This window comes from Neophocaena asiaeorientalis, unplaced genomic scaffold (genome assembly GCF_003031525.2).
Source record: "Neophocaena asiaeorientalis asiaeorientalis breed wild unplaced genomic scaffold, Neophocaena_asiaeorientalis_V1.1 scaffold293, whole genome shotgun sequence".
NCBI classification, from domain to species: domain Eukaryota; kingdom Metazoa; phylum Chordata; class Mammalia; order Artiodactyla; family Phocoenidae; genus Neophocaena; species Neophocaena asiaeorientalis.
Genome location: NW_020173920.1, coordinates 2,505,011 through 2,517,987, shown reverse-complemented (window position 1 = coordinate 2,517,987; position 12,977 = coordinate 2,505,011). Strand labels below are relative to the sequence as shown.

At 50.1% G+C, this 12,977-nt stretch overlaps 1 protein-coding gene across 1 annotated transcript in view; it reads left to right on the top strand.

Annotated features, from left to right (window-relative positions):
• Nucleotides 1-12,977, top strand: part of TMEM44 (transmembrane protein 44) — a 33,826-nt gene that overhangs the window by 5,913 nt on the left and 14,936 nt on the right. Inside the window, exons 4-8 of the mRNA XM_024752103.1 lie at nt 41-72; nt 173-259; nt 4,879-5,049; nt 7,661-7,801; nt 9,408-9,512. Of these exons, the coding sequence (XP_024607871.1) occupies nt 41-72; nt 173-259; nt 4,879-5,049; nt 7,661-7,801; nt 9,408-9,512 (536 nt within the window). The remainder of the gene's footprint in view (nt 1-40; nt 73-172; nt 260-4,878; nt 5,050-7,660; nt 7,802-9,407; nt 9,513-12,977) is intronic.

Here is a 12,977-nt window from a genome sequence, read left to right as displayed (position 1 = left end):
GGGGGGCGAGGGGGAATGCGGGCCCCTCCCCTTCTCCTAGTTCCAACAAATGCCCTGGGGGTGGGCGTCAGGGTTAGGCCTTGTTGGGAAGAACCTCCTAAAAGCAGAAAAGGACGGGCCTGGGGTGCATGGGCATCTCCTCAGGGTGCTGAGTGTATCACCGTTCCCGCAGGACAACACTGAAATCCTTGGCTACCTGCTGGGCGGCATCGCAGCCTTGGGCTCCTGGGCTTCCCGGATCCCCCCACTCTCCAGAATCGTGAGTCTGGGGCCGGGACTGTGGGTCACGCTGGCAGGTCTTAGGGCGTCTGGGAGCATCCTCCCAGCTCCAGGTCACCGGGGTGGAGAGGTGGTGTCTCCGTTCACATGTGCGCGTGTGGGCGTGTATGTGGGTGTGTGTGTGTGTATACACGTGTGTGTGGGCAGCGAACAGCCGCCCCCAGGCCTCAGAGGGTCCTGAGGCTTACAGGGAGAGGGCACTGTGTTCTCTCCATTTCTCGTAGCAAATGAAAATCAGGCTCTCCGGAAGGATCCCCTGAGTTTGGATGGGTAAGCACCCCATTAAGGAACGAGAAGACCTGAGCTTTTAGAGAACAGGGTCATGCAGCTGCTGGGGTCTGTGTGTTCGAGAGTGTCTTGTTGGCAGGTATTTTCCAGGCATCTGAGGTTAGGGAAGTCATGTGATGGCCAGTCCTTTGGGGGAACAGACGTGCCTTGAGATGCCCTGCTTGCCCTTGGGGAGCTCACAGTCTCCCCAAGGAAGACACAGAAATGGAAAGCAGGATGTTTGAATGCTCTAAGAAAGAATCAAATGTTTGGGGTTCTGGAAGAAAGAGAGAAGCCTCCTACATTATTCAAATGAGCGAGGGTGAAAACTGTTCACACTGCCAGGCACTGGGTGCTGGCGCGGCCCCAGGTTGGCAGCGAAGGCCAGGTGGGGTCTGAGGAGGCAGAGGCGAAGGGAAGGCACTCAGCGCAGAGCAGAGTGTGCGGGAAAGGCCACCGAGGCAGGAGAGCGCCAGCCAAAGAGCCACATATTATGGACGCGTGAAAATGGTGGGGCCTGACGCCAGAAATGTGACGGCCCATCATTTAGTCTTGCCCAAGAGCACTGTGGTTTAACAGCAATCCCAGGAGAACAGGATTTGAGGAGGCGGGTGCTTAGTTGACCGCTCGTGGGAGCCGCAGCCTGAAACCTCCCGGGGCACAGGGCCTCATGAGCAAAGATGCTGTCTCCAGGGCAAGGGAGGGGAGCATGGGGAACAGTGTGCTCAGTTCAGCCACCGCTGGGATGGGCCTCCAGGGTGTGGTCAGGGCTGGGAAGCTGTGTCACATGAGGACCTTTGAAGGAACAGCTGCAGTGCCCTGACCACCTGTATTAGTTTCCTGCTGCTGCCATAACAAAGTATCCCAGACTCTGAACAACAGAAACATACTGTCTTTAAGTCCTGGAGGCCAGACGTCCGATACCAAAGTGTCAGCAGGGCCACACTCTTTCTGAAGGCCCTAGAGAGGGATCCGTTCCAGGCCTTTCTCTAAGCTTCTGGTAGTTCCTTGGCTGGTGGCAGCACAGCCCCAGGATTTGTGTGGAGTTCTCCCTGTGTGTGTGTGTGTGTGTGTGTGTGTGTGTGTGTGTGGTCGCATGGTTTCCCTCCGTATGTTTCTGTGTCTGACTTTCCTCTTTTCACAAGGACACAGTCCCCTTGGATTAGAGCCCACCGTAATAACCTCAAAAATCCTATTTCCAGATAAGGCCACATTCACTACCTCTGGCGGTTGGGACTTCAACATCTTTTTGGGGGGACACAATTCAACCCATAACACCATCCCACCTAAAATAGCCCCAGTCCAGCCCCACCGCTGTGTCCCTCCCTCTGCTTAATTTTCTTCATCGCATTTATCACAGCCTGAATGAGCTCCTTTAGTTACTTACCAGGTTGCTGCCTGGTCCCCTAGCAGAGCATCGGCAGTGTGAGAGCAGTGCCCTTGTCTGTTTCATTTCTCACTGTGTTCCAGGTGCTTGGGGTCTGCCCAGGGTAGCTTCCAGCAGACACTTCTTAATGAGTCACTGCATTTGGCCTAGAGAAAAGGAAGCTCATGGATACAGGAAACAGAGGGCTATCTTGGGGCAGAAAGAGCAGCCTTGTTCTTTGCAGTCTCGGAGAACAGGACCAAGACCAGAATCAATGACCAAGAGGTTACCGGGAGGGCCGCTTCCCGTTCGGTGAAAGGAAGAATTCCATGGGTTAGACACTTTTCCCAGTGCCTGGCATGTTGAGAACAGCTGCTGTTGTTATTCCTGCTTTAGGAGGTAGTGGGCTCCTCATCACTAGAGGCATTCAAACCTGATGGCCCCTTGGCAAGAAGATAGAGGGGAGTTGCAAGGGGACTGAGCTGGGCAATCTCGGAGGGGCTGCCAGCCCTGAGTGTCTCTGGTCCCATGAATAACCCAGAGCTAGGGTTCCCTCATTAGGGAGAAAGCCAGCAGGGTTGCAGCGCTAAGGGAAGCCAAGCCAGCCTGGACTTGGGCCCTGGATCCCCCAGAAGCCGCTTCTAATTTACCCCTGCAGGGGGCGCTGAGGAGCAGCCTGGCTGGGTGGCTTTGGTGGGAAAAGTTCCCATTTTTCCAGGAGCAAGTCCTTGAACAGGACAAAGGGTGCGAAACACGCACTGATCAGTAAAGCATTGTGCTGACAACACAGGGAATCATTGCTGCTGTTAGAGTGTCTGAGGCACAGCCCGCTTCCAGTCCCCAGCGCGGATTTGCCGGGAAGCCACCAGGCAGGCCATCCTCCCAGCCGTCTGTCCTGACCTGCTAGACAGGCCTGTGTGTGCTGGAGAAATTCATACCACATCTCGAGTCGCCAAGCCAGTTCCAGTCTTCAAGCAGTGATGCTTGAAGCACAGCTGTGTGTTCAGCGCCGCAGGCGGAGCCCTCTGGACCCTAGTACCGACCCTGAGAAGAGCTTGAGTTCTGAGTCAGTGGGCGCTGGCCGTGGGTTGGCACGGGACTGAGAGCAGAGGGCTCCCCCAGCTTGGCCTCATCCAGCTCAGGGCGTAGCCCGGCTCTGCAAGTCACCTTCCCCTCTGGCCATCAATGTCCACTGTAAAATGGGGATGGGTGGACTGGAGGACCCCAAAGTCTTCCCCCCACAGCAGTGCTGCTGGGCCGTGTGAGGTGGGACGGGCTGATGGGAAGGGGTGACACTCCACCCGCAGCCTCTGGGGCCAGTGGGTCAGGGGCCACCGTCCCCAGCTGCGTGCCGTCTGCTCAGTGGGTGACAGGCCAGAAACAGGGAGGCCCGGGAACAAAACTGGAAGAGATGCAGAGGGAGATGTAACACTCCTGAGGAATCTTTTTTCTTTCTTCCCCTTTCCTTGGCCGTGCTGTGGGGCTTGTGGGATCCTAGTTCCCCAACCAGGGATTGAACCCAGGCCCTTGGAAGTGAAGGCATGGAGACCCAACCACTGGACCGCCGGGGAATTCCCAGGAGTCTTTTTTTTTTTTTTTTTTTTTTAATTTATTTTTGGCCGTGTTGGGTCTTCGTTGCTGTGCGCGGACTTTCTCTAGTTGCGGCAAGCAGGGGCTACTCTTCATTGCAGTGCGCGGGCTTCACATTGTGGTGGCAGAGCACAGGCTCTAGGCGCGTGGGCTTCAGTAGTTGTGGCACTTGGGCTCAGTAGTTTTGGCTCGTGGGCTCTAGAGCGCAGGCTCAGTAGTTGTGGCGCACGGACCTAGTTGCTCCGTGGCATGTGGGATCTTCCCAGACCAGGGCTCGAACCCATGTCCCCTGCATTGTCAGGGAGATTCTTATCCACTGTGCCACCAGGCAAGTCCCAGGAATCTTTTTGAGGGTTAAAATTAAAATGGAGAAAATTGGCTAAAACATGCTTTTTCTCTTGAATTTTTTCCATTCCTTAACCAAGGCCTGTATGTCTCTAAGTACAGTCATCTTAAAATATAATTTATATTTATGTATTAATTTGATTACCTATGTAATTGTATATAATTGGAAACACATAATATTTGTATATATACTTAATGTGTATATAAAGTGACTTTAAACCTGTAAAGGATACTTACGTATAAATATTGCATGTTTCCTTTTTTAAAAACCAATATTTCCATTGCTCATTCTCCAGAAATATCCCCTTGGCTTCAAAATTTCCAGAATGTTATCTCTAATTTTCCTGACTTTCCCGTCCTGCCTGGTTCAGAGTTGGTGGCCCCAAGACGAGAAGAGTGGGCCCTTGGTTCTCCATAATTCAGTCTCCGTCCTGCTCTCCCCACTGACATTCACGAGCCCCTGCCCAGTGCTGGGTTCCAGGGCACCGAGATGGTGAGGACCTCAGCCCTGCTCTCAGGAGCCCTCTGTCTGTTGGACAGACAGATGTGTAAGGAGCTAAGTCATGATCAGGGTGAAAGGCACTCCAATAGAGGGATATGTCAGAGGTGTGAGGGACCCTGAAGAGGGAATAACTTGCTCCCCTTAGGGTGGAGGTGTTAAGGGATGGTTTCCCAGAGTTGGGTTTAAGCCAGGTTCTGAGGGATGAATAGGAGTTCACCAGACAAAGAAAACAGCTTTCTTTTTTTTTGGCCACGCCGCGCAGCTTGCATGATCTTAGTTCGCCAACCAGGGATCGAACCCATGCCCTCTGCAGTGGAAGCGAGGAGCCCTAACCACTGGACTGCCAGGGAATTCCTGGAAGCAGCTTGAAGCCCAACAGAAGTGGCACCTCTGGGGACTGGCCATGGGCAGAGGGCTTGCCCTCCAACCTCTTACATCACCAGGGGCCTGGGTCTTAGAATCAGCTTTAAGGGAGCTGAGGGAGGTGTCAGTGTTCCTCCCAGCCCAGCCCCCTTCTCTCTCTGCCCAGTGCTGGGGTAGGACATTTCCCTCCATCTACCTGTGGACCCGGCTCCTGTCGGCCCTGGCTGGCCTCCTCTACGCCTCGGCCATCGTGGCCCATGACCGGCGGCCTGAATACCTGCTACGGGCCACACCCTGGTTCCTGACCTCCCTCGGCCGTGCAGCGCTGGACCTCGCCGTATCCACCCCAGGCCCGGGGGCTTGGCTGCTGTGTCTCACCTGCCCTCCTACCCTCTTGCTAGAAAGAATTCTTTCCCAGTAGCCAGGGTGGTGGTTTGAATCCTGGGGGAGGCAGACACAATTGCAATGTGCAGTTTTGTGCTTTGTGTCCTTTTAAAATTTTATTTATTTATTCATTTATTTGGTTGCACCGGGTCTTAGTTGTGGCAGGCTGGCTCCTTAGTTGCAGCTCGCTGGCTTCTTAGTTGTGGCATGCGTGTGGGATCTAGTTCCCTGACAAGGGATCGAACCTGGGCGCCCTGCATTGGGAGTGCAGAGTCTTACCCACTGCGCCACCAGGGAAGTCCCTCCTCCTTTTTATTTTTTTTTTAATAAGAAGAAATATCTCTTGACTGGAGCTTTGCGAAACAGCAGAGGGGAGTATGAAGCTTCCTGGCCTTGGGATCACAGAAGAGCCAGGCTCCTGTCTCGGTGCTGCTCCCCACCTGGATTGGTCCCCGTCCTCTGTGAACCTGTTTTCCTCACCTTTGCCTTGTCTTCTCACAGGCTGGGAAGGGCTTTGCAAGCTGACCTACCCTACACGAGTGATCATCTGCTTTCTGTCCTCTTCGGTGCTGGAGCCTGGGGTGGGGAAGCAGAGAGAAAAGCTGTCAGTGATCGCTGAGCCCCTTTCTGATCCCCAAGGGGGTGTTGCCTGATGCGCTGACACCCCAGTGACCTTGGTGTGAGGGCCTCAAGGGCAAGCTAAGCTCAGACAGTGGCAAGTGGAGATGCTGGGTGGGGTTGGGGGAGGGGTGGAAAACCTGTGGATTTAGCATAAATAGTTTAGAAATGGATTTTCTCACATACTATTTGAGTCTGCGAGGGCTGCCGTAACACATAACCACAAACGTCATGGCTTAAACCACAGGAATTTATTCTCTCAGCTTTGGAAGCCAGAAGTCCGAAATCCAGGTGGAGCCATACTCTCTCCAGAGGTTCTAGGGGAGAATCTTTCACTGACTCTTCCAACTTCTGGTGGCTCCTGGGGTTCCCTGGCTTCTGGCAGCATAATTTTTTTTTTTAACATCTTTATTGGAGTCTAATTGCTTTACAATGGTGTGTTAGTTTCTGCTTTATAACAAAGTGAATCAGTTATACATAAACATATATCCCCATATCTCTTCCCTCTTGTGTCTCCTTCCCTCGCGCCCTCCCTATCCCACCCCTCCAGGCGGTCACAAGGCACCGAGCTGATCTCCCTCTGCTATGCGGCTGCTTCCCACTAGCTATCTATTTTACATTTGGTAGTGTATATATGTCCATGCCACTCTCTCACTTCGTCCCAGCTTACCCTTCTTCCTCCCTGTGTCCTCAAGTCCATTCTCTACGTCTGTGTCTTTATTCCTGTCCTGCCCCTCGGTTCATCAGAACACTTTTTTTTTTTAGATTCCATATATATGTGTTAGCATATGGTATTTGCTTTTCTCTTTCTGACTTACTTCACTCTGTATGACAGTCTCTAGGTCCATCCACCTCACTACAGATAACTCAATTTTGTTTCTTTTTATGGCTGAGTAATATTCCATTGTATATGTGTGCCACATCTTCTTTATCCATTCATCTGTCGATGGACACTTAGGTTGCTTCCACGTCCTGGCTATTGTAAATAGAGCTGCAGTGAACATTGTGGTACATGACTCTTCTTGAATTATGGTTTTCTCAGGGTATATGCCCAGTAGTGGGATTGCCGGGTCATATGGTAGTTCTATTTTTAGTTTTTAAGGAACCTCCATACTGTTCTCCACAGTGGCTGTATCACTTACATTCCCACCAACAGTGCAAGAGGGTTCCCTTTTCTCCACACCCTCTTCAGCATTTATTGTTTGTAGAGTTTTTGATGATGGCCATTCTGACTGGTACGAGGTGATACCTCATTGTAGTTTTGATTTGCATTTCTCTAATGATTAGTGATGTTGAGCATCCTTTCATGTGTTTGTTGGCAATCTGTATGTCTTCTTTGGAGAAATGTCTATTTAGGGCTTCTGTCCATTTCGGGATTGGGTTGTTTGTTTTCTGATATTGAGTTGGCAGCATAATTTTAATTTCTGCCTCCATCTTCACCTGGCCTTTTTCCCTTTGTGTATCTCTGCATTACTTCTCTTCTTCCTGTGAGGTTCCTGCCACAGGACTTACCTTATCCACCCTAATCCACTACCACCTCATCTTAACTAATTATATCAGCAAAGACCCTGTTTCCAAATAAGATCACATTCTGAGGTTCCGAGTGGATATGAATTTTGGGAGGACACTATTCAACCCGCTACGTGTACTGTCCTTGTAAGCCAGGGAAAATGGTTTTCAAAATCCTTTTGTGTAACAGGTATCTACTAAGTGCTTGTTAGAGGCAGTGTCTGGCTGGGTACTGGGCCCTCAGGGGGACAGGAGCTAGAGAGTGTCGGACCTGGCTCTGTCCTCAGTTGAGCTGTGTCTGTTCTGGGGCCGACTCGACCGGATGATCCCGGGGAGGTAAGGAACCAGCCCAGGATGGAGCCCTCAGGGTGCAGAGGTGAAGGCAGCACCGGTGGCTGAAGTTCTCTGCCTCCGTGGACCTTAACTTCACTTCTCAGATCATTTTCCTTTCGTGGGTGATGAAGAGCAAGCTGAGGCATGCTTTGGGATTTGCCTCTGAAGCCAGAGAGAATGCCGACACCCAAGCCCTTTTGACCTGTGCAGAGAAGGAGGAAGAAAACCAGGAGGCAAGGACCGAGGCAAGGTCTCACAGCTGGACGGGGCCCCCCGGTGTTTGTGCACAGCATGGGCAGAGGCAGCGAGCCTCACCGGGGCCGGGCCTGGGAATCCTGGGGGTCCCCACGAGCTTGGCCAGTTGGTCACTTTAAAAAACTACTGTTACGCGCAATGCTGAGTGCCCTGAATAAGTAGGATCCTCTGTTTTCCCAAGTACAAAATATTTTTTAAGTTTGCTATTATGCTATTTGGTAATTTACATGTATATATTTAAGTTCACATACTATATAAATTAATACGTTACTTTAGAAGTAATGTGCTTTCTGCCCTCATTTCGTAAAAACTTAAGTTCCCACTTTTGCATGCATCTGACAGCCACAGCATCGCCACCGCTAACACAGCTTTTTTTTTTAAGTTGGTATCACTAAAAAGCTGATTTTTAAAAGTGCTGCTTACAAATGACATCCACCCTTTACAATTATGTCATACCAGTAAATGTGTCTGTCTCTGTCTTTTGCTGATTTAATCAGGTGACCCCTCTAAGTAAGCAGAACTACGCTAACTGAGGCAATTTTTCTTTGTCAAAAGTCCTCGCTTGCAAATAGTTGACAAAATGCCTCATAATAATAAGAGAGCTTGTAAAGAGTTGAACATAAAGCAGCTCCCCCTTTTCTAAGATCATTTTTTGAGGAAAAAAATCTCACCTACTACCTGGACTCCTCACTACCTTCATTTCTTTCAGAGTAGAAATGAGGCTCCGTGTGAGTGAACCGGGTCCCCTCCTCCGAATTTTCTAGGTTTAACAGTGTAATCTGACTGAGTTAATGAAGTAGAAGATAGTGTGGGTATGACCAAGGTAAAAGGGGAGATACAGGTGCTTAGACCAAAGATCCAAGTTCCCAAGAAGGCTCTAGTGGGAAGTTATTTTCATTCCATTCTAGAAACTGTTACAAAATTATATCCCAATGGGGAGCTAAGGTATTTAAAGAGAGCCCTGTGTGTGTTTAGTATTTTGAAGAGAGGAAGTGGAGCCTTTGTAATCTCTTCAGCAGTCTTTCCATCAGTGGTTCTCAAAGTGTGGTCCCCGGACCAGCACTGCCTGCAAACTTGTTAGAAACGCACATCTTAGGGCTCCACCCAGCTCTACCAAATCCAAAACTCGGGGTGTTTTTATAAGTCCTCTGGGTGCTTCTGGTACCCAGTAAAGTTCAAGAACCACACTGCTTTACAAAAGCATTTATTTAGCACCCACTTCAGTGATTCCCAAACTTTGCCATACTTTAGAATTATCTGGGGGGCTTTTCAACTCTGCAAGTCACATCCATACCAATTAAACCAGAATGTCTGGTGTGAGGTGGGGTGGGGGGTGGGAGCTAAACTTCAGTTGTTTGGTTTTTTAAGAAGCCCAGGTGATTCCACGGTGCAGCAAAGTTTGGGACCCACCCACCTACTGTGACCTCAAAGAGACAGATAAGATACATCTTATAGGAAGCAGAAAGTGAGATGTGCCATAAAAGAACAGAAAAAAATACTGTAGGGGTTCTTTTGAAGAAACTGGGATCCTGTTTTGAGAAAAGGTCTCCTGACTTTAAGAATCCCCCTTTCTGTCTCCCCATCCCCGCTTGAAAGAATTCAGACTGGGTGCCTCTCACCACGCTTCCTTACTGCAAGCCCCTCAAGAGGATGGCAGCCGTCAGCCGCTACCTGGAGCTGACCATCGAGCCTGTGCAGGAGGTAAGTGGCTGTGGGCCACAGCCGGGTGTCCAGAGGGTGGGAGGTAGTCCTGGAAGGCTTCCTGGAGGAAGTGACACTTTAGCTGCAGGAGGGGCGGAATGAGGCAGGAAAGCCTGTAAAAAGAGGAAGGGACTCTCAGAGGCCTTGGTGGGGGGCGGGCGGTGGCGGTCAGATGAAGGGGAGCTCAGAGATGAAAGGGTGGAGGCGGGGTAAGTGTGAGATCGCAGAGGGTGACGGGAGTTCAGGAGGCTTCAGGACTAGAGACTCAGGGTCAGACGTGCATTTTAGAGCCGTCACTCAGGCAGTGTTGGGGGGCAGACTAGGGAGTGGAGACTAGAAGCAAGGGGGTCAGTGAGGGACAGTTGTAAGTCCAGGAAAGACATGGTGTGGCCTGAACCAAGGCTGCAGCCGATGGAGAAGCAGAGCTGCAGGGGAGTCGGCAGGTAGAGCAGTGGGGGCAGTGAGGATGTGGTGGTGAAGAGGACCACATGCTCCAGATGACTCCCAGGGTTCTGCACGGAGGGCCTTCAGGAGGAAGAGGGTTGGAGGGAAAGAGGCGACAAGAAGCCCACTCCATGTCCCACACCCCACTAAATCGTTCCTGTCGAGGCTACAGCGACCTCCCAGTTGCTAAATCCCGGGGTCATTTCTGTCCAGTTGAGGTTCAACTCGTTTGGCCACCTGCTTCTTCTGATTTCTGGGCCCCTCCCTGTCCTGGTTTTTCTGCCACCCTCACCTCTGCGGGCTCCTCCTGGTGAGCCGACTTCAAGGTTGCAGTACCCCAGCTCCGCCTCAGGAGGGCTCCCTTCTCTGGGTACACTCTTCCAGTCCCACAGCCCTACCTGCCAGCTCTGGCTGATTTCCCCGGCCTGTGTCTCCATCCTTTTCCTCTCCTTCAGTTCCAGTCTTGAGTGCCCCACTACCTCTTCATCCTCCCTCTTCTTCGCATGTGGCATCTCACACGTGCCGTGTCCAATACAGAATTCTGGATTTCCATGTCCAGACCGGCTCCTCTCCCCATCTTCCTCATGTCAGTAAGCAACACCACTGTCCATGCAGTGGGTCAAACTCAGATTCCTCTTTCCCTCACTATACGCCCATGCCCATATCACCCATCTGTGAGTCTTGCAAATACTTCTTTTAAAGTAGGTCCAACCTAGAGGTTATCATACTGAGGGAAGTAAGTGAGACAGAGAAAGACAAATATCATATCACTTATATGTGGAATCTAAAAAATATTACCCCCCCAAATTACAAATGAACTTATTTACAAAACAGAAACAGACTCACAGACGTAGAAGACAAACTTAACGGTTACCAAAGTGGAGGGGGAGGGATAAATTGGAAGTATGGGATTAACAGACGCACACAACCATATATAAAATAGGTAAACGACAAGATTTTACTGTATAGCACAGGGAACGGTATTCAATATCTTGTAATAAGCTGTAATAGAAAAGAATTGGAAAAAAAGAATCTAGGTATATTCATATAAATAGGTAGAAATGAATCACTTTTCTGTACACCTGAAACTAACACAGTATTGTAAATCAACTATACTTCAATAAAGAAAGAAAAAAACAAGTAGATCCAGGAGCCTCCTAACTGGTTTTCCTCTCACTGCTATTCTTGTCCCACCCCCTCCATTTATAACCAGTAACCAGAAGGGTCTCTTACAAATGTAAATGACATCTTGTTCGGCTTTGGTTTAAAACACTCCTCTGGCTTCCCATTTCACGCAGAATAAAATCTAATCTCCTGACACAGCCCCGCGCTTTCCCGCTCCCTCACTGCCTCCTATTCTCCCCTCTTCACTTCTCTCTGCACAGAATTTCTCTCCGTTCCTCTGCCTACATGCTCTTCCTCCTGATTTTTTGCATGGATGCTTCTTTCTTGTCTTTCCAATTTCAGTAAAAATGTCACCTTCTCCTTCCCCCACCACTCATTCTGTGGAAAAGTTGCTTCCACCCCTCTGCTGTTTATTTTATTACCTTTTAAAATGCTCTGCAAAGCACTTATCGTGATCTTTTACTTCTGTTTGTTTTCTGTTTCCTGCTGGGATATAAACTTTGTCTCCTTCTGTCTTGTTTGCCAAAACCCTGGTGCGTCAGGTCACGGGCTCTCCGTACAGGTGTGTTTGGAACCCAGAGTGCAGTGATAGCCGCCCCGCTGGGCTGACCCTGGGACGTGCTGACGCTCAGACTTTGGGCCTGAGAGAGGAGTTTTACTCTTTGCTGTTGTTCCTTGGAAAGTGGGTGTAAATAACCTGTATGTGACGTAAGTGAAGTACTGGGAGGTTTGGAGCACGCTTTCACGATTAAGAGTCCACTTCGGCCATTAAGCTCTTTTTCTGTCCAGAGGGTGGGTGATGGGAAGCCCTGGGGAAAGCACAGGGAGCCCTGGCAGCATCTGGCCAACGCTTTGCACTAGAAATTTTTTTTTTTTTTTTTTTTTTTTGCGGTACGAGGGCCTCTCACTGTTGTGGCCTCTCCCGTTGTGGAGCCTGTGCTCCGGACGCGCGCAGGCTCAGCGGCCATGGCTCATGGGCCAAGCCGCTCCGCGTCATGTGGGATCTTCCTGGACTGGGGCACGAACCCGTGACCCCTGCATCGGCAGGCGGACTCTCAACCACTGCGCCACCAGGGAAGCCCTGCACTAGAAATTTTTAAATCGTGGAACTTGTGAAAAATAATAGTGCAAAAGCTGCATTCACTTGAACCCTTCCAGTACCTGAATCTTGAGTGGATGCCCGCTGGAGAGCAGACTCCTTGAGAGAAGACTGTGTTCCTCTTCCGTTCTCTTCCACTGAGGCCGGCCAGCACATTTTTGAGGAAATACTTCCATTCGGCCTCTTCCTTCTGTGTCCACCAGAGGGCAAGAGTTGCCTCCAAGACAGCTCCCAGCAGGGAGCCAGGAGCCCCGCCCTCTAGCCTGGGCAGAAGCCGCCTCCCTGGGCTCTAGGGTCATCATTCGCGTGGTGGTCTGTTTACTGAGGGCTGACTACTTGCCAGGCTCTGAGTAAATAATAACAGCCAACACTTCCATGGTGCTTATTGTACTTACTGGTCACAGTGCTTGGAGTACTGGTCTAAGTGCTTTACATAGATCAACTCATTTAATCCCACAGCGAACCCTTGAGGTATTATGCTCATTTTACAGAGAAGGAAAATGGGGCCCAGAGAGGTTAAGCAACTTGCTCAAGGTCACACAGTTTGTTGGTGGTAGAACCAGGATTCAGAACTGTCTCTGCCGAGTCTGTGCCTTTGACCAAAATGCTATGCTGCTTCTTACTCGGCATGATGGCTGACACCAAGTAAACGCTTGATAAATGTTTTTTTTACAATTATTAGCAACGCAGATTCTTATAACAACCTGAGGTAGATACTATTATTATTTCTCTTGTCATTTATTAATAGTTAATCATTTTATTATTCTTTTTTTTTTTTTTTTTTTGTGGTATGCGGG